We start from the raw sequence: 21712 nt of genomic DNA on the forward strand, positions 1-21712 counted from the left end.
AAATAAAACATTCTCAATTTGCCTAGAAGGAAAGAAGAAAAGTATTAAAGTCCTTAGGATTTTATTTCTATCAGGTAAAGAAGTGAGTTTTAAAATTTAGTATGATAAAGTATAATCATTATCCTGACTTCATTTGGGCAGCCAGAGAATATGAAGTCCTTAAAATAGTCAATTATAATTACTTTGAATAGATATTCTCCATCTAAATAGTCACACTTCATGAGGACAGGCTTTTCAAGATGTTGATTTTATGGACTTACTTGTTTTTGAAAACAGAAGCAAGTACAGGTGAAAACTGCAACCAACAGTGTAACACAGAATAATTGATGTGGATCATTGCAGGATCTCTCCTTATATTGTCCATTCCTGTTACACATGGTTCAAAGCCAGTTGTCCTAAATGTTGGCACCACCTGACACCTGAGGAGCTTAAGACTGCTGGAGACCCAGAGAGTGTTAATTCTGCCTTAGAGCTCATGCCAAAGCAGTTAATACCAGACATCTTCCACTTTACATTTTGCCATGTTTCCATCGTAATTTCCAAAGCATAAAAGCAATTTGTTCCAGTTGTTTTCTTAAAATGTTCTCTAACCCTAATTAATTTATTAAAAAATTGAAAGATGACTTTAGTGTTTCTGTGTTTTGTTTTAAAGACAAAAGGACAAGATATTTTTCAGAGAAGTATACTTGGGCACATCCTTCCAGAAGCAATGGTTTGTTACTTAGAAAATTATGAGCCTGAAAAGTTTTCTGAGATTTTTCTAGGAGAATTTGATACTCCAGAAGCAATCTGGAGCAGTGAAATGAGGTAAGTAGCTTATTGATTATTTGTATTTTATTCTCAATCTTTTCATCTTGCCATCTGGCTTGACTTCTGTTAAGAGAATTGCTTTCATTAGTTACATAATCTAAGCTACAGCAGTCATTGGTGCCAAATTAAGTGATGAGTTTGACAGGGCTGTATAAGCTTTTTTCTGTTCTAACATGATTTGACAAAGTTCTTGTTATCTTAATAGAACTTTATAAAAGGTTAGAGCCTGTTACTACTGGTGATGCTTAAATCAATCTATAGAACTGGTAAGATTTTAGGTAGTGTATATAAGGAATATATAGGGATAAAATCATCACATGCTTCCTTGGTATTTGGAAGTAGAACTGTACTCCACTAACTAAAAATTATGCCCACATAGAATGGATCACACCAGAGATAACATAGATCATTTTAGAATGAGGCCCCCTAGTCAGCACATTTTAACCTTAATGTGAAAGTTGGCATTCCTAAAGAATATCCTTTAAGAAGAAAAGCCTGTGAAAATAAGAAAAAGTAGAGGCACAAAAGCAGATGTCCGCATTCAGACAGGCTCTGGAAAAGAGTACACACTTCATAGATCAGATGTCAAGGCCACCTCTTCTATGGAGAACGCCTCAGTCCTCTTAGCTGGATGGCAGTTGATTTTCTGATTTAGTTGCTTACTTCCTTGGCTGACTTCATACTCACAATGCCACTTGCTTGTTATCATTTGTCGTATCTCTTAGGTTAATCCATGTGCTAGCCACTTGGCATGTGCTAGCCACCAACTATGACTGTCTTTATAGGCAAGTACTATAAATAAGTTTATATCCATTGAGAACTTTTACATAATAACTTTAGAATGCCCTCAGTAACATATTTATAAACACTCAATTTTAGGCCAGTAATTAATTGAATTACTCTAAAGAAGTTCCATGTAATTATCTTGTGTGGATTACCAGTCTTAACCTTTTTTTTTTTTTTTTTTAAACTGAAGTCATCCCTTCATAATGCTTGGAGATTTTTGTAATTGTAGGCGCCTCATGATAGAGAAAATTGCTGCCCATCTTGCTGATTTCACACCACGTCTTCAGAGTAACACAAGAGCACTTTATCAATATTGTCCTATCCCGGTAATCAACTATCCACAACTAGAAAACGAGCTATTTTGTAATATTTATTACCTCAAACAACTTTGTGATACACTCCGGTTTCCAGATTGGCCCATTAAAGATCCGGTAAGTCAGTAGATTTTTTTTTGTGCCTTCTCAATCTGTAAAAATATCCTCTAATCACTTCTGGGTATTTTTTCCTTTAATAAGGATAATAGCTTTCTTAAGTGATTTCTCTTACTTAAGACTACGTAACTCTTAGTGTAATTTAATATATTTGGGTAAATCTCAAACTGAAAGATAACTTTGAGGAAGAATTAAGAACTTTACAATCTTGATCTTTTTGACAAATATAAACACAATTTCACGTATATAAACAATTACATACTGTAATGGCTTGGTGGAAGCTTGTCTTTATAGCAACATTGAGTAAGCTCACAGATGTTGGAGCTAGGCAGTCTGGCATTGAGTCTCAGTTTGACCATTAATAGGTCTGATTAATATTGCTTGATTTTTCTAGGCCTCAGTTATAGTAATACTACTACTACTACCAATAGCAATAATCTCATGTGGTTGGGAAAATTGAGAACTCAGATTAAAAGATAGTGTAATTCTTGACACACATAGGCAGTAGTGGGACCTACTCATTTATTTAGCAGTGCCCTTAGGAACCCTCCTTCTTGAACCCCTTAATATCTATTGGAAGCCTGGAATAAAGTAGGCCTGGGTGGCCATGTTGCCTTGTTACTGAAACAGAGGTTATACCATCATCCTTATCATCAAAAAATTTCGGAACAGTTCTGCTCATACCAGTAGACATTGCCACTTTACAGCACTACAGCACTAGGACCAAATGAAGACAGGCATTTCTGCTACTTGGTCTGGATTTAACTTGAAGTGTAATGGAAGAGCATGGGCTGTTTTTAGTCAGTCCTAGGTTTGAATCCAGTTCTGTCACTTAGTAAGTGGGAAACAAAGAGCTGTCTCTCTGAATCTGAATGGTTTCATGTATTATTGAACTTTATGAAAGAATTAAGTTTGCTACAGTCTGTAAAGTACGTAGCCCGTTGGCATAGAGGCATGCAGTAAATATTAGCTTTCTTCTGCCCTGCTACCCAGACTCCCATGTTTTTACTATCCCTTAGATTTGTTTTGGATACCAGTCTACTGGTAATTACATTAGATCACCTTCAGGAGCATGTTGCTGTATACTGCTTTCTTTCATGCTGCAGTGTATCATCTACTAATTTCAAATTTTTCTGACTTCCTGAATGTTTAACAATTAAAAATAGATAAAATGTGGCAGAGAATAAAAAATACCTCATAAGAGAAGTGCCTGGGTGGCTCAGTCAGTTAAGTGTACCACTCTTGATTTCAGCTCACGTCATGATCTCAGGGTTGTGGGATTGAGCCCCGCATCAGACTCCGTTCCAGCTATGGAGCCTGCTTAACATTCTCTCCCTTTCTCCTTCTCATTCTGCACCCCCCCCCCAAAAAAAAAAGATCACATATGAAGAGAGAGATGTAGCCCTATAGCAGATACCTTGCTGCCTATTTAGCAGTGTTTGAGAAAGTGGTTTTGGTTATTTGTATTTCAGAAAACTAATAATTGGGTAGCCTAGAAATGTCAGTTTAAATATATATAGCACAAGAATTCTGTAACTTTAAAATTATATTCTGAAATAGTTTTACTTTAAGAGATAAAAGTTTTAATCCTCTTGTCTTTAAGGTTAAGCTTCTAAAAGATACCCTTGATGCCTGGAAGAAGGAAGTAGAAAAGAAACCACCTACAATGTCAATAGACGATGCTTATGAAGTGCTCAATCTCCCTCAAGGACAGGGGCTGTGAGTTATTTTCAGTATTACAACAGTAAAATGTCTGCCTTGTCTTAGAATGTTAATATCAAAGACTCCATTATTAAGCCAACAATTCTTAATTTTTTTACCTATTCTTTGATGTATACACCTATAGAAATAACATAGGAACTGTATCCATGTGATTGTCTTTTATTCCACATTTATTAGCAGATTAACATCTTTCTGTCCTTGCTGGTACAGTCTTTGCTCTCTATTTGAAATAGTAGATGCAAAACACTTGGCACTATATCTGACATATAATGGTTACATATTCATTTTCCCCCTTCCTCTTACTGTTTGTGTTATACATGAGGAAGAGATCTGGTAGCAATGTGTTTCGGACACTAACTGACAAATGTATAAGAATGCAGATTTACTTCATTAGTTTATTAGAGATTTTTTTATAGTAGGATAGATCATATTAGAGAAATATAGTTTAAAAGAAAATTTTCTTAAGTGTAAACTGAATTTGTATATTTTTGGCAAGGCTGATATTTAAAATTAAAATTAGTTTGAGGTGTTCGAAAAAACTTCTTAGTTCTTCAAATATGATTTTGTAATTTGAAGTGATTGATAACTTTCCATAGGGAACACTGAGATTTTTTCTTTCAGATGTAAAGATACATAAAGAATATTCTTTCTTGACTCTTGCTGAGTTTAATTTGATGTCTGATATATGATCATATGCAGTAACAGTAAGGTTCTTATTGTATTGTTTTAAATAATTCTGTAAAAAAACTTTTTGCACCTTACTCTGTTCATAAAATAATTTTGCTATTTAACAGGCATGATGAGAGCAAGATTAGAAAAGCTTACTTCAGACTTGCACAAAAGTACCACCCTGATAAGAATCCAGAAGGGAGGGTATGTACTGCCTTTGGCATTAGGACTTTGGGGTTGACTTCCTTTGGCTGTATTACTATTTTAGGTAGAGAAAAGATAAAGTCACTCTCTTTGCTAGTGTCTGCCTCATAATATAATGCCCCAGTGTATGTTAACTTTTAGCCCACATGCCCATGATTTCTGCATGAATGGTCCTTCCTCAGTTTACCAAAAGGACTTCCCTTGTGACTAGTAACTTAAGGATATTTTCTCCTGTCTGAGAATTAACTCTAGTGGGCAGTCACATGAATAATTGAACATTAAGAATGTGGATGAACTTAATTCATCGGTGATGTTACTGCCATTCAAATTACTTAGGGTAATTTTTTTTTTCCTAATGACATCTAACTTCATATTGTTCTAACTGAAAAAGTAGAAAATTTGGATCAGACTTTATCAGGTGCCAGCATTTCCTGATCCTACCTCTTCCAGCTTCCTACTAAAATAACCAAGAAAGATTCATAAAAGATGAAATCACACAATGACTTCTATAACTAACAGTTTATTGCTAGAAACTTGGAGTAATTTCCACTGATTTCAAGGTTAATTTTTTTATTAGAGACAGTATTACTAAATGGGAAGACTTAGTATTGAAAAGATGCTACTCTTAAATGTTTAAGACATTTTTAATCAAAAGCTTGGGATTTTTTGAGAAATGTATAGCAATTCAGATTCATTTGGAAGAGAAAACAACCAAAATAAGAAGAAATTTTGAAATCACTATTACATTACTAGACTTAACCTCCCAGATGTTAAAGTACTCTATAAAGCTATGGTAGTAAAATGATATGACACTGATGCAAGAATCAACATGTAGATCAAAGAACATAATACAGGGATCCCTGGGTGGCGCAGCGGTTTGGCGCCTGCCTTTGGCCCAGGGCGCGATCCTGGAGACCCAGGATCGAATCCCACGTCGGGCTCCTGGTGCATGGAGCCTGCTTCTCCCTCTGCCTGTGTCTCTGCCTCTCTCTCTCTCACTGTGTGCCTATCATAAATAAATAAAAATAAAATTAAAAAAAAAGGAACATAATACAGTGTTACAATAGTTTAAGAAGAAAAAAGTATATAATACAGTTTAAGAGCAGGGATTTAGGAGTCAGACCTGGGTGTCTTAGTCCATCATCAATTGACTTTGTGATCTTAGGCAAAGTTATTTAACATTATCTAAAAAATGAGAATAGAACTGTACACCTCATATGACTGTTTGGAAGATTAAGTGAAATAGTATTTGTAAAGCATATTTAGTACAATGCCTGCTATAGTACTCAATAAATAGTAGCTCATAACTATTTATATAATAGCTCAGAAACTGTCTTTAGTGTGTATGAGTTCAGTGTGATATATATTGGTATAAACCCAGTGAAGAAGAATTTTTTAGTAAATGGTATTAAGATCAATAAATCGCTTTGGGGCGGGGGAGAAAGTGTCATCTTCCAAGTATACCAGTTAGATTACCACTGGAATGAATTCCTTAATGTAAAACAAAACAAAACAAAAAATACCTAAAGAAGTTACTGGTAAAATACAAACCAGCTCTGTTCTAAGTTGTGGTTTGAGATGTTCCGAACTAAAAGTTAATTATCTTTGGTTATATACAGGATATGTTTGAAAAAGTAAATAAAGCATATGAATTTTTATGTACCAAATCAGCAAAAATAGTGGATGGACCAGATCCAGAGAACATAATTTTAATTCTGAAAACGCAGAGCATCCTCTTCAACCGTCATAAAGAAGGTAGGCATATGTTATTCTCAAATTTTAATTTACCTTCCAGCTAATTCTACCATATATTTTTTTAAGATTTTATTTTTTTATTAATGAGACGGGGGGGGGGGGGCAGGGGCAGAGGGAGAAGCAGGCTCCTCACAGTGAGCCCAATGTGGGGCTCGAACCTAGATCCCGCCGGGGTCAGGCCCTGAGCCAAAGGCAGACATTCAGCCACTGAGCCACCTAGGCGTCCCTACTGTGTTGTTTCTATAGCATATTTTAATAGGTTTAAAGTTTTTATTGCAAAAGAGTCTTAGAATTACATTTTAGATAAAGTAAAAGAGTAATTTTCTTTCAGAAGGTCCAAAATGTTGTCTGTATTATACTTTCCACTTCTTACCTAGGTTTTTCAGTACTTGCATTTCTAGCAAGTTTCCGTTATTTCTTCCTGAAAGGACATTTGTATTCTGTGGAAGTACTTAGGTTAGTTTTTTGTGTTAGGCCATTTAGCAGCAAATGTATTAAACGAGATCTATAATGGATCTGGATTTTAAGAATCATTTCGTGTTGTTCTTAAATCACATGTAGAAGACTGTGCCTTTTACAACTTTAAAAGCTTCTAAAGAATAGTCTGGCCTTGAAAAAGCAACAGGAACTTTTCACATGATCATATGCTTCTCTTATACTTCTCACTTCCATGTGGTATCTCTCAAAACTCTCTGATCCTGTGGGACAGCTTGAAAAACACTGGTGTAGAAGAAATAGGTATGATTTCAGAGTACAGGTCTATTGGGAATTTCCAGTGTGTTCACAGGGCCATTTGCAGTAACAGTACCATCCAGAAGGCCAGGAGTATGTTGTAAACTTTAAAGGATTTGTTGGGGTTGGGAAGTTTAGGTTCAAGACAGCAGGTATCCTTTGGCTTGGGAACTGAATGAACTTGGCTTAAAGCACAAAGTGGGAGACCCATTTGCTCTGTTGGATGATGTTGGGAGAGAAGGAAGAGAGGACGCTGGCAATTTGAGATCACCAGAACTGTTGAGTTATTGAAGACAAGTAGGCTTTCAGTTTTAGTATTGGAGGGGACAGCTTGGGGTTCTAGTAATTTGAGAGTAGTGATTAATTGATTCACTTTTGCATATGAGTTAAACAGAACACATTTATAAAGCATTTAGCTATATGGCATTTACTACTAATCAGAATGAGTTTAAAGAAGTCTTTTTCAAACTGTTGGTTATGCTTTAATGGCTAATGACTCTAAGAGAGTTGCAGTTGTGGCTCACCATTGCTTTGTTATCAAAGTCATAATGTTTTTTTCAGACTGTGTCTCCCACCTACCCCAAAGGGGATTTTTATACCCAGTAAGTTCTGTTGTGAGGTCCTGATCTGTCTGCTGTCTGAGATCAAGTGAAAAGTTACAAAGATCCCATGGACAATATAGAAAATAGATATTTTGCGAAGGATCAAAACCACTACACACTTAAGTTCAGTTAATCAACCACAATATATTCTATTTTTGGTGGAAACATTTTGGAGAAATCAGCCAAACCAAGTGTGCAAAAAAAAAAAAAAAAGAAATATCTGAAGGATTTATACCAGGTTTAATTTTTTTATGAGTATTTTTTCATTTTCTTTTTAAGGGAATATAATTAAACATGGTGTCAAAATTAACACCATGACAACCAGTTTTTGTTTTGTTTGCCATTTTCCCAGCACTAACCTTTGATTATTTCAGATTTACAGCCTTATAAATATGCAGGATACCCCATGCTAATTAGGACTATAACAATGGAAACCTCAGATGACCTCCTTTTCTCAAAAGAATCACCATTGTTGCCTGCTGCCACAGAGCTGGCTTTCCATACTGTCAACTGCTCAGCCCTCAATGCTGAAGAGCTCAGAAGGGAGAATGGAATTGAGGTAATATGGAATGACTTCTGTGCTTCTCTGCAAGCTGATTCAGGCACACCGTCTGACTTTTGGCAATAGAAAATTCACCAAGTACAAATACACTTGATAGAACTTCCTAACTTTAATTTATTCCAGCAAATAACATGTCATATTCTCCATTTAAAGGTAGAATGGAGCTTTATTTCATAATGTGAGTTAGAGAGTATTGGATTCCAAATTGGTAAACTTGTTGCCTAAAAAATAGCTTATAGGGAATGTTTAAAAGGAAACTTCTAGGGAAGCCTTTGTTTACTTGTTTAACAAATGTTAATTAAGCAAAACACATTCATTTACAAATATCTAATAATAAAAGATTTTTAACATTTTATTCCTACCAGAAAAGGCTTTTCAGACTCCCAAGTCTGAATGGAGAATTAATGGCTGACTTCTTTCTGTGCAGGTGTTACAAGAGGCATTTAGTCGCTGTGTGGCTGTCTTGAATCGTTCTAGTAAACCCAGTGACATGTCAGTACAGGTGAGGCTAAAATGGATGGTTCTAAAAAAGTTACACTAGACTATTAGTAGTTCAGACTTGAACATCTATGAGGATCACTTGGAGGGCTCATGAAAATGTGGGGTGGCTGACCTCCACTCCCCCTGCTGCCCAGTTTCTGACTCAGTGAGTGGTTTTTGCGTGGAAGATTGAAAATAAGCTTTTGTAACAAATTCCCAAGTGATACTGATGCTATTGGTCTCTGTATCATGCTTTAAGAAGTACTACACTAAATCACTTGTGATCTAGTGGCTTAGTTGTTTTTTTTGTTTTTTTTTGTTTGTTTGTTTGTTTGTTTTTAGAGAAGAGTATAATGAATTCTTACATCCTCACCACCCAGTTTCAAACATTTGTCATTTTGCCATTCTTGTTTGATTTCTCATTTGTCCATTTCCCTAATTTCCTTCCTTACCTCTGTCCATCTCTAGTCTTTTTTTTCCAGTTGTATTGAGAAATAATTGGCATGCATCATTGTATAAATTTAGCACATATAGCATGATGCTTTGATTTACACGTATTGTGAAATGATTACCACAGGTTAAGCTAACATTCATCAGCTTATATAGATACAATAATCCATCCCTATGGTGTTTTAATTAGCTTATTTTCTATTAAGCTTATAATTCTTTGATAGAAAATCCATCAGGAATTCATCGAGATTATTATAGAATGCATCTTTTTATGTGATCCTATTTTTATGCCAGCAGATTTTAGAATTTAAAACAATTGAGTTCAGGCTTTTTAGTTTCATCCTTTGTTTTGCAGTACATACATAGAATTGTAATTCTGCAATGTTAATAAGTTGGACAAAAATACCTTAATCAAAAAAACCTTAATCCAGAGTTGGCAAACAATTTTTATAAAGGGTTAGAGTAAATATTTGAGGCTTTCAGGCTATATACAGTCTGTGTTGCATATTTTTGTGGTTTTCTTACAATCCTTTAAAGATGTAAAAATCAGTCTTAGCTCCCTGGCCGTACAAAAACAGGCCATAGTCAATTTGGCCCATGCACCACAGTGGCCTTTGTTTGCCAGCCCTGCATCTATGGGAAATCTTAAACAGAAATACTAACAATTCAATAGTAATGTTCTTTTTTAATTTTGGAGCATCATATATACCATTAAGCATTATTCATATATCTCTGCTGATTTGATTTCTTTTTTTTTTTTAAAGATTTTATTTATTTTATTTATTAATGAGAGAGAGAGATAGGCAAAGACATAGGCAAAGGGAGAAGCAGGCTCCATGCAGGGAGCCCAATGTAGGACTCAATCCTGGGACTCCAGGATCATGCCCTGAGCCAAAGGCAGATGCTTAACTGCTGAGCCACCCAGGTGTCCCTGATTTGATTTTTTCTGTCTTAAATAAGGAATGTATGTGTGACTCTTTTTTTGCTCTGTTGTGTTGTATGCAGGTGTGTGGACACATAAGCAAATGTTATAGTGTGGCCGCTCAGTTTGAAGAATGCCGAGAGAAGATCACAGAAATGCCTGGCATCATCAAGGATCTCTGTAGGGTGCTATATTTTGGCAAGGTACAGTTCATCTTTAATGCTTTCTGGATGCAGTAAGCAAAGGGTGTTCTTGTCTCATAGCCAATCTCCAGTTTATAAATAAGCTGTTTTCCCCAAGTTATTTTTATCTGCCGTATTTGGATCTCTAAATAATCATTTTTTTCGCAGAACCCTTGCTGTAAATGGAAGCTTTTGTTCCTATGGTGGCCCAGAAGTAATAACACTAAAGTAATATATATAAAGGGAAGGGAGTCTCCCCTGAAAATTCCAAGAGAGGCAGAGAAGAAATGAGAAACTAGAGTAAATAAATCTAATGCAAATAAAGGACCACATGAGGTGTGAAAAAATCACTGCCTGAGGGGAAGGGCTTTGGGGAGCTGAGAACTTAACACTTCCTCCCCATCCAGTACTGCTGAGAGAAGCTGGCTGTGGATAGATAGAATAGGTGACAGGGAAGGAGAGGAAGATTTCTTAGATAACTGGATAGATGTCTTAGATAACTTGTGTTGGAATAGAACAGGATTGGAGTGCTGATCCTGGACTGAGGTATCTAGGAATAAGGAATCAGATGAAAATCTCTAAACTGTGTTTACATGGTGTTCTTAGAACTATGTAATAAGAATACTAACTCTCAGGGCAACCTGGGTGCTCAGTGTTTGAGTGTTTGTCTCCAGTTCAGGGCATGATCCCAGGGTCCTGGGATCGAGTCCCGCATTGGGCTCCCCACAGGTAGCCTGCTTCTCCCTCTGCCTCTCTCTCTGTGTCTCTCATGAATAAATATATAGAATCTTTAAAAAAAAAAAAAGAAAGAAAGAACACTAACTCTGATATAAGGAAGCAGACCTGCACTAGATATTGCTGATCCTAGCATGTTGCTATTAATACCTTATCACTATTTTTTAAAATTAAAGATACAAAAAAAAAATGAACTGTATTTCTAAGTCTTTGACAACTAGCCTCAAAGACAGTTCTGTGGCTTGTCACAAGGTCACTTTTAATTTTAGGCTTTAAAGGATATTGGATTCAGATTTAAATTGGAATTGAAAATATAAGAGGAGGGAAACATTTTGCATAATAAGATAACTGTGATATACATTCACGACCAATTTCTTTTGGGAGTTTTTTTTTAACCCTGTAATGAATTTCATTATTCTTACTCTCTCAGAGCATTCCGCGGGTTGCTGCTCTTGGAGTAGAATGTGTCAGTTCTTTTGCTGTGGATTTCTGGCTACAGACACACCTATTCCAGGCTGGGATTTTATGGCATCTGCTTGGTTATCTGTTTAATTATGACTACACACTAGAAGAGAGTGGCATTCAAAAAAGTGAGGAAACAAACCAGCAGGTAACTTTCACACTGCTTTAATCTTGAATTTGAATCCAAACCATAGGTTAATGCTGAATTAATGCAAAGCAAAGTTCCTGCTATCCATAACCCCAGACATAAACTGTTTTTCTAGATAGCTAAGTTTATTGCTGTGTATAAGCCCAAAACTTTTTATCTTAACCATTTGTGCTAGAAGGATTCAAGAGGAAGGAATTTATAGTAGCATATACTGGATATAATGTAATCTTTTTTTGATTACTTAGAGTCGTCTTTATGATCGCAAAATTATGGTTGTGTCACACAGGGAAATATAACAGTACTATTGGACTGTTGGGGCTAGCTCCCCCAGATACTTGAGTACTTAGCTGATTTTCTTGAATATTTTTTGTCTCTCCTTTTTTAGTCGTTGTCATTCATTATTCCTATTAATGTTCTCTAGCAGGCAAGTCTTCTTGCCTATCTGCTACTCCCTACCCTATCCCTAAATGTGCTTCTTCCAGTTAGCCATTGTATTGACTCTGAATGAGTGTATTGATTCTGATGTTCTTTAGTATAAATGAAAGAGTAAGCTCTAATCCATAAGCTCTAACATCAGTGTTGGGGGACTTGCTTTCTGCTCCTTAAGTATGTCCCATCTGGTTTTGTTTTGTTTTTTTTCCCTATGGTTTTGATTCCATAAAGGTACCATGTTACCTATGTAATATGACAAATGTACTTTAATTATCTTAAATTTTTTATTGTAACAGGAAGTAGCCAATAGCCTTGCTAAACTGAGTGTCTGTGCTCTGAGTCGCCTTGGAGGATATCTGCCTGAAGAACAAGCAACCCCAGAAAATCCAACCATAAGAAAAAGTTTAGCTGGCATGCTGACACCCTATGTTGCTAGAAAGCTTGCTGTGGTTAGTGCTACGGAGGTACGTGCTTCAGAGGTAGCCTGTGTTTTGATGAATATTGCAAGATCATTTAAATAGTAGAGGAACACAAAAATGTTGGTGGTCTAGAAAACCTAAAAGTTAAAAATATTCACGTTTGTTTCTCACCCAAGAAATTGAGTGTATTGTGGATTGATACTAATGATATCAGATTTACAAGTCTAGGAGGGAGGGGCAAGATGGCGGAAGAGCAGGGTCCCCAAATCGCCTGTCCCCACCAAATTACCTAGATAACCTTCAAACAATCCTGAAAATTTACGAATTCGGCCTGAGATGTAAAGAGAGACCAGCTGGAATGCTACAGTGAGAAGAGTCCGCGCTTCTATCAAGGTAGGAAGACGGGGGAAAAGAAATAAAGGAACAAAAGGCCTCCGAGGGGGAGGGGCCCCGCGAGGAGCCGGGCTAGGGCCGGGGCGAGTGTCCCCAGGACAGGAGAGCCCCGTCCCGGAGAAGCAGGAGCTGCACCAACCTTCCCGGGCGGGCGGAAAGGGGCTCGCAGGGAGTTAGAGCAGGACCCAGGAGAGCGGGGATGCCCTCAGGCTCCCTGGGACACTAACAGACACCTGCGAGCGCAGGAGAGTGCTCCGAGCTCCCTAAGGGCTGCAGCGCGCACGGAGGGACCAACCGGAGCAGCTCGAGGGCTCGGGAGCGGCTCCAGGGAGGGAGCTGCAGGGCGGGAGCGCGAATCCAACAGCGCAGGCCCTGGAGCACAGGGCGCAGGGACACAGCCCAGGATCCGGCCTCCCCCGGGACAGGCATTCCTGCTGGAGGCTAAATCCAGGCTTCCAGAGTTGCCATAGCAACTGCTGCTGTTCCTCCTGGGGCCCCACGGGGGTAAACAACCCCCGCTGAGCCCGGCAGCAGGCAGGGGCAGAGCAGCTCCCCCAAGTGCTAACATCTGAAAATCAGCACAGCAGGCCCCTCCCCCAGAAGACCAGCTGGACGGACCAGTGATACTCCCCTGTGTTCCAATACAACTTGTTTTTGGCCACTCTGCACTGAGCAAAATGACTAGAAGGAAAACCTCACCTCAAAAGAAAGAATCAGAAACAGCCCTCTCTCCCACAGAGTTACAAAATCTGGATTACACTTCAATGTCAGAAAGCCAATTCAGAAGCACTATTCTACAGCTACTGGTGGCTCTAGAAAAAAGCATTAAAGACTCACGAGACTTCATGACTGCAGAATTTAGATCCAATCAGGCAGAAATTAAAAATCAATTGAATGAGATGCAATCCAAACTAGAAGTCCTAACGACGAGGGTTAACGAGGTGGAAGAACGAGTGAGTGACATAGAAGACAAGTTAATGGCAAAGAGGGAAACTGAGGAAAAAAGAGACAATCAATTAAGGGACCATGAAGACAGATTAAGGCAAATAAATGACAGTCTAAGGAAGAAAAACCTACGTTTAATTGGGGTTCCCGAGGGCGCCGAAAGGGCCAGAGGGCCAGAATATGTATTTGAACAAATCCTAGCTGAAAACTTTCCCAATCTGGGAAGGGAAACAGGCATTCAGATCCAGGAAATAGAGAGATCCCCCCCTAAAATCAATAAAAACCGTTCAACACCTCGACATTTAATAGTGAAGCTTGCAAATTCCAAAGATAAAGAGAAGATCCTTAAAGCAGCAAGAGACAAGAAATCCCTGACTTTTATGGGGAGGAGTATTAGGGTAACAGCAGACCTCTCCACAGAGACCTGGCAGGCCAGAAAGGGCTGGCAGGATATATTCAGGGTCCTAAATGAGAAGAACATGCAACCAAGAATACTTTATCCAGCAAGGCTCTCATTCAAAATGGAAGGAGAGATAAAGAGCTTCCAAGACAGGCAGGAACTGAAAGAATATGTGACCTCCAAACCAGCTCTGCAAGAAATTTTAAGGGGGACTCTTAAAACTCCCCTTTAAGAAGAAGTTCAGTGGAACAATCCACAAAAACAAGGACTAAATAGATATCATGATGACACTAAACTCATATCTGTCAATAGTAACTCTGAACGTGAATGGGCTTAATGACCCCATCAAAAGGCGCAGGGTTTCAGACTGGATAAAAAAGCAGGACCCATCTATTTGCTGTCTACAAGAGACTCATTTTAGACAGAAGGACACCTACAACCTGAAAATAAAAGGTTGGAGAACCATTTACCATTCAAATGGTTCTCAAAATATACCCTAAAAACTATAGAACACTTCTGAAAGAAATTGAGGAAGACACAAAGAGATGGAAAAATATTCCATGCTCATGGATTGGCAGAATTAATATTGTGAAAATGTCAATGTTACCCAGGGCAATTTACACGTATAATGCAATCCCTATCAAAATACCATGGACTTTCTTCAGAGACTTAGAACAAATTATTTTAAGATTTGTGTGGAATCAGAAAAGACCCCAAACAGCCAGGGGAATTTTAAAAAAGAAAACCATATCTGGGGGCATCACAATGCCAGATTTCAGGTTGTACTACAAAGCTGTGTTCATCAAGACAGTGTGGTACTGGCACAAAAACAGACATATAGATCAATGGAACAGAACAGAGAACCCAGAAGTGGACCCTGAACTTTATGGTCAACTAATATACGATAAAGGAGGAAAGACGATCCACTGGAAGAAAGACACTCTCTTCAATAAATGGTGCTGGGAAAATTGGACATCCACATGCAGAAGAATGAAACTGGACCACTCTCTTGCACCATACACAAAGATAAACTCAAAATAGATGAAAGATCTAAATGTGAGACAAGATTCCATCAAAATCCCAGAGGAGAACTCAGGCAACACCCTTTTTGAACTTGGCCATAGTAACCGGAGAAGGACAAACAGTGTATGTTCTCATTCATTTGGGGAATATGAATAATAGTGAAAGGGAATATAAGGGAAGGGAGAAGAAATGTGTGAGAAATATCAGAAAGGGAGACAGAACATAAAGACTTCTAACTCTGGGAAATGAACTAGGGGTGGTGGAGGGGGAGGAGGGCGGGGGGTGGGGTGAATGGGTGACGGGCACTGAGGGGTACACTTGACGGGATGAGCACTGGGTGTTATTCTGTATGTTGGTAAATTGAACACCAATAAAAATTAATTTATAAAATAAAAAAAAAAAGATTTACAAGTCTATTCTTTCTGCAAGGGGAAATTAATTTTATGTTTCTTGGCTCTGGAACCCACCATAATTCTTACCAACCTTGAGTCACAAGGGGACAGGACAGGAGAATGAACTTGGAAATGGTGTTTTATAACAGGCAGAGAGCTGGGAGTTAGGAGATCCAGAGTCTTATTATTGGCTGTTTCTTACAAGCATTTCTAACCTTTTAAACTCAGAGTTGAAATCCTAAAAGCTAACACACACACACACACACACACACACACATATTCATGACCAAAATCAAACATGATCCCAACTTCTTTGGCCTCTTCTGTGAGGATCATTGAGAAACAATCTAAGAATATAGCACTAAAGAATTAAACTGTAGAAATCCATTCAGTAGAATACTATGAATAGTTGTTAAAGGTATATTTAAAAACATTAAAACATGTTTAGAATATTTTAAGTGAAAAGGCTAAAAATCACATTTTTGGAATTAAAAAAATGGATGGATGGATCTGTACTAATATACTAACTGTAATTATCTGTGAATGGTAGAATTGTAGGCTATTTTTATGTTTTCTCCAATGATTATCCAATACTTTTGTAAGAGAAAAACTCCTCAGTGTTCCAAATGTTAAGGTATTCTTAGGATTTACTAAATATTTGTTATTAATTCAATATGATTCTTTTGTGTGTGTGTGGGGGTATAGTCCATTGCTTTTCAGTGCCCCTTGAGTAAGAATAAAGAGCTTTAGATGCTACTCCTGAGTTTTGTACTCTTTCTGAATTTTGTGTTCACCAGCATGATGCATTTTGCTGACTGAAACATTCTTTCCAGAAATACTGGCAGGTTGTTGATAAACTACAGTGGGGAAGAAAGGTATTTCAGAATCTTGGTCTGAACTCCATCTGGATTTGTCAAAATGCTTATTTTAAACCTCCATTCTCAAAGTTTTACAATTCTCTTAAGAACATGTTCTTTCAGTCATTTTACTTAAGTAGTAGTTAACATTTTAAAAACAGGTTAGATGGTTTTATCTAAAATAAAGGTAATAACCCAATTTCCTGCTAGCATAGAGCTTTTAAGTGTAAAACGTACAAAGATTTGTATTAAAACAGTTGAAGGAAGGCAGCCTGCATGGCTTAGCGGTTTAGTGCCGCCTTCGGCCGGCGATGTAGTCCTGAAGACCCAGGATCAAGTCCCACGTCGGGCTCCCTGCATGGAGCCTCCTTCTCCCTCTGCCTGTGTCTGTGTGTCTCTCATGAATAAATAAATAAAATCTTTAAAAAACAAAAAATAAAACAGTTGAAGGAGAGTCAAATGCCTACTTATACACTTCTAATTAAGGAGAGCCACATAAACAGGGAAAGCACAGTGGATGGCTCAGCAGTTATGCCTTTAGAACTGCTTAATGCAGCCTTGATTCGGAGTTTGGGCCAAGAAAATCTGAAGTGACTCTCTGCCCATAAATTTTACCTCCCTTGGTAGCAGTATGCTTCAGAAAAACTTAGATTTTGTTTTCATATATGTTTATATAAAGTAGGGATGGTATGATTCTTTTTAAGCATGTATTTACTGAGTGTTCAATAAATACTGCAGCATAAACTATCAGGTACTTTTGCTGTAGCAGAGCAAAACAAATGTTAAGGATATGAAGTCATACGGATTTCTATTTGAATCGTAGTTTTCCCCACTGTAAGGACTGTGTGAACTGGGATAGATCATTAGATTGTTCTTAGCTTTGACTTTTCTCAGCTGCAAAATGGATAATAACAAATTTGTTAGAATTATTGAGCCCCATTATACTTACAGCACTTATTACGGTGCTTGGCATATAATCAGTTTCACTAAATGATAACTTGCATTATTTTTTCCTAAATGTTACAAAACAGTAATATTCTTTATCCTAGATTCTGAAGATGCTCAACAGCAACACCGAGAGCCCCTATTTAATATGGAACAATTCTACAAGAGCAGAACTACTTGAGTTTCTTGAATCCCAACAAGAAAACATGATTAAAAAAGTATGTTATTGTTTCATGAACTTCTGGGGTGACGTAGTCTCAAAAAAAATTCTCTGGAAACATAACTCAGTACTGACAAAACAGAAACGTACTGTTTCTCCATTTGGTGTTAATCAAGCCTACAGGTTTTTGCCACCTAATATGTGGCCCATGTAAGAACGGCCCTCTTGTAGTTAATGATACATTCATGTTTTCATCACTATTTACATGTAGCTTGTTCCCCATTTTACAGATTATTCTCACCCAAAACACTTGCAGTTGTTCTCTTCATCCTCTTTCCTAGTACATCAAAGTGCTTTCTTATATCAGAATTGAACTGTTTTTCCCATCTTGCTACCTTCTGGTGGAGAATCTATGAAACTATGGGGGAAAAAAAGCCAAGACAATACTGTGGCCAGTAAGGATAAGGCCTGCATAATTCATGCGCTAGATGGTTGAGACTTGATGGTTTAGCAGACATTTATGTTTATAGGCTTAGAATTTATTAAACGATAAACACCACTGTTCTAAGTTTTTCAAAAATTTTTTAACTCATTTCGTGATAGTCACTGAGAATGCTATATAGATAGAAGTTTTGAGAATTGCAGAGCTGAGGAAAACAGGTCTCACTTTTTTATACGCCTGTTCTTTTACCAGAAGAGACATAAGAGCATCTTCTCTTTGTTTAACACTTTACAATTTATTGTATACTTTTCACATATCATTTCAGCCTAACTTAAATTCTGTGTAGTTTCAACATAAATCTTCATTGGTATTGTTTCTTCCATTCTTCTTTTCTTTTTCCTTTTCCTTAAATGGAAACTCTTACTGGTTTGGTAACTTCTGTAATATTACTCACCCACTCCCCCACCCCCCACCCTCCACCCCCACCCCGCAGAGACTCTGTTTCCCAGCATTTTGATTCAGTGTATTACTTTTTAAATGCCAGTCCAGATATGTTCATTTCTTAGCTCCATCACCCTAAAGCTGACACTAAGCCAAATGGCTGCTGAGTGGAGTGAGAAGAACCAAGTGTCATACTTGCTTTATAAACATTAGCTCTAAGACACTTCATTGGATGACCTCTGTGATCTTTTGGAATTTTAAAATTAGTTATAGTATTAACTCCTGGAATAAAAAATAATCCATGCCTATTCCAGAGTTCATATTATTAGTTATAAACATTAATACTGTATTGAGTGTATGATGTGTGTCCCACCACATTTTTCCTCTAGAAAAGAAATGGAATTTTCAGGCTAATTTCTGTTATTAAATTGAATATAGTTAGGTTTATAAATCGGACACTAATGATTCTTATTACATCTAACAGTCTATTTTCTTTTTAAAAAAGGGTGATTGTGACAAAACTTACGGATCAGAATTTGTCTATAGTGATCATGCCAAAGAACTTATCGTAGGGGAGATTTTTGTTAGGGTGTATAATGAAGTCCCTACTTTCCAGCTAGAGGTAAGCTGTCTACTTTTAGTTTTGTCTGATACCTTCAGTCATTTGTTATTGAAAGCTATTAGTTTATTCACACCGAATAAGTAGAAATAATACATGTTCTTTGCCAAATGCCTTATACCCAGCTGTGTGATGGGGTGACTGTTGGTAATTTATAAACTTCTTTATTTTGCATGTTGAAGAATTTAGTTTTGTGGATTCATGAAAATAAGTCATTCCTTGCCAAGCTATTTTTTTATATTTTATGTGTAATGCTACCCAACTGTGTCATGTGCCTTCAACTTACTAGTCTCTCCTGGAAGTGCAAGGTCATTTACACATTCACCCCATCGTGTAGGTTATCAGACCACCAAATAGTATTTCTCTGGGGCCAACTATAAGAGGAAAATAAGAAAATACCACTGGAAAGCAAGGAGATTTTTTTAGAAAATGATTGAGGTCAAATCATGTCACCTCTTGTGACAGCCACTTTCAGAAGCAAACAAGCTTTTTCTCAGTGCTTGGTGATCATGTAGGAATTTTTTGTTGTAGGTTTTTTGGAGGGAGTGGCAGTGGGGATGTGGTGGTTGGTTGGTTTGTAGGGAGGGAAGCAGTGAAGTTATGTTTTAAGGTTTGCACTTGGGAAAAAAGGAATCTAACAATAATGTATATTATGTATCACAAAACAATATATATAAATAGCTGTTAAGCAGAATGAGTTCATTGATTTGTGAAGTCTCTTTGAAAACTGTCCTTTGAATTTATAATCTAAATGTTTTTTAAAATATAAAAATATAACCAAATTGTAGAAGTTATATATTGTACTATCAATTACATTGATTTGTAAAAGGAAGAGATTTGCTAATTCAGGATTGATATGCTAAGGTCCTAGTGGGAGTAAATCCCATTGTTTTAATCCCTAATGTTTTAATGCTTTGTTGGGATAAAAACCAATTGGGAAATGCTTTCTAATGCAACTGTGCTTAGCCACCCTCCTCCCACCCTGGTCCATAGGTGTTCATGTATATGTATAATTTAATCATTTCATACCTTGATGTTTTTGGGGGGGAAGAGGATGGGTGTTACTCTGGAGTTTTATTGTTATTTCTGAGGGTACACGTGTTTGTAAATATTTCTCCACTCGACCTAGGTTCCAAAAGCATTTGCTGCAAGTCTTTTGGATTATATAGGCTCCCAGGCCCAGTACCTCCACACATTCATGGCTATCACACATGCTGCAAAAGTGGAGTCAGAGCAACACGGAGACCGCTTACCAAGAGTGGAAATGGCTTTGGAAGCTCTGAGAAATGTCATAAAATATAATCCAGGTGTGTGACTGTACACTTGATCAGTAAGATCCTTACAGTGAAAGAGCCCTAGAAATTCCAGTTCTTGATTTTATCAGAGAAACTCAAAGAAAATAGTATACTTTGCCTCTTCTGGTATCTACCCAAATTTTTGAGAAACTACCTGAAGGTTTTAGCGTATAACAATTGAAATTAAAAAAATGTGAGTTTTCATTCTTAAACAGCCTTTAGAGGACACTTCCAAAAATGTTAGTCATGCATAACTCCAGGGAGATGCATGAGTGAAAACTTCAAAGCTTCTTCTAATGTCGATAACAAATACGGAGTATAAAACCTACAACCATAAAAAATCAGTTTAAATAACTTGAAGATCCTAGATCCTTCTTACTAACATTTGTCATTAACTTTCAGATACTCTTTTGCTCTTTTCACTATATATTTCAGTGCTATAGTGGTTTGAAAATGATTTTAAAAGTAACCTATTTAGGACACCTGGGTGGCTCAGTGATTGAGCATCTGCTTTTGGCTCACGTCATGATCCTGTTCATGATCCCCGGGGTCCTGGGATTGAGTCTTGCATCAGGCTCCCCAGAGGGAGCCTGCATCTCCTTCTGCCTATGTCTCTGCTTCTCTCTGTGTGTTTCTCGTGAATAAATAAATAAAATCTTTTTAAATAAATAAACAAATAAAGGCAACCTATTTATAGAATATTTTCAGGCTCCTTTAAGTCAAGGGGTCTTACTGAATTATCTTCTGAAGCCTCAAAAAGATCACAGATTACACTGTATTTTACTACCATCTAATAAAAGTAAAAGCACACTGAATAGAATCTTAATGTTTTTATTCTATTAACAACAGAATGATAGTAAATATGTGGAATTGGGGTTTGAGGTGAGTAGGAATAGAAATACTGTTCATTTTTTATGTATTTTCACAAGGAGCCCATACGGTTGTTTGTAATATAGTCATCATCTGGAAGAGTTCTAATTCAGTCTTAATTAAAAGCAAATGATGTCACACTCTTCCAAAATGTAACTAGGCTGAGAGGGTAGCTAGAGTCTAGAGGTAGAGTAAAATTACCACCTTATACTCTTATTTTTTAAGTTGTATTTGGATTGTGTATTTGCTATATTTCTTGTTTTTAGCTTGAGGCCTAGGGGTATGGATGGAAATGAAAACAAAACATAAGAAATTCTGTCCTTTTTGCCTCTTAAGATTTGTTCAGGAAATACTCCATTTCATGTCAAAAATGTTGAGAAAGGGTTATCAGACTTATAATTGACAGTAAACAACAATGTAGATTAGT

The 21712-nt window shown here is 37.2% G+C and overlaps 1 protein-coding gene across 4 annotated transcripts in view; it reads left to right on the top strand.

Annotated features, from left to right (window-relative positions):
• DNAJC13 (DnaJ heat shock protein family (Hsp40) member C13) overlaps positions 1-21712 on the top strand; it is a 118685-nt gene that overhangs the window by 76102 nt on the left and 20871 nt on the right. For all 4 annotated transcript variants that reach the window (XM_055321305.1, XM_055321306.1, XM_055321302.1 and 1 more), the window contains 13 exons: positions 653-807; positions 1826-2027; positions 3631-3746; positions 4544-4622; positions 6242-6377; positions 8086-8270; positions 8701-8775; positions 10209-10328; positions 11473-11652; positions 12381-12548; positions 17563-17676; positions 19007-19123; positions 20250-20427. In XM_055321305.1, the coding sequence (XP_055177280.1) occupies positions 653-807; positions 1826-2027; positions 3631-3746; positions 4544-4622; positions 6242-6377; positions 8086-8270; positions 8701-8775; positions 10209-10328; positions 11473-11652; positions 12381-12548; positions 17563-17676; positions 19007-19123; positions 20250-20427 (1825 nt within the window). The remainder of the gene's footprint in view (positions 1-652; positions 808-1825; positions 2028-3630; positions 3747-4543; positions 4623-6241; positions 6378-8085; positions 8271-8700; positions 8776-10208; positions 10329-11472; positions 11653-12380; positions 12549-17562; positions 17677-19006; positions 19124-20249; positions 20428-21712) is intronic.

Source organism: Nyctereutes procyonoides, unplaced genomic scaffold, assembly GCF_905146905.1.
Source record: "Nyctereutes procyonoides isolate TBG_1078 unplaced genomic scaffold, NYPRO_anot_genome, whole genome shotgun sequence".
Taxonomy (NCBI): domain Eukaryota; kingdom Metazoa; phylum Chordata; class Mammalia; order Carnivora; family Canidae; genus Nyctereutes; species Nyctereutes procyonoides.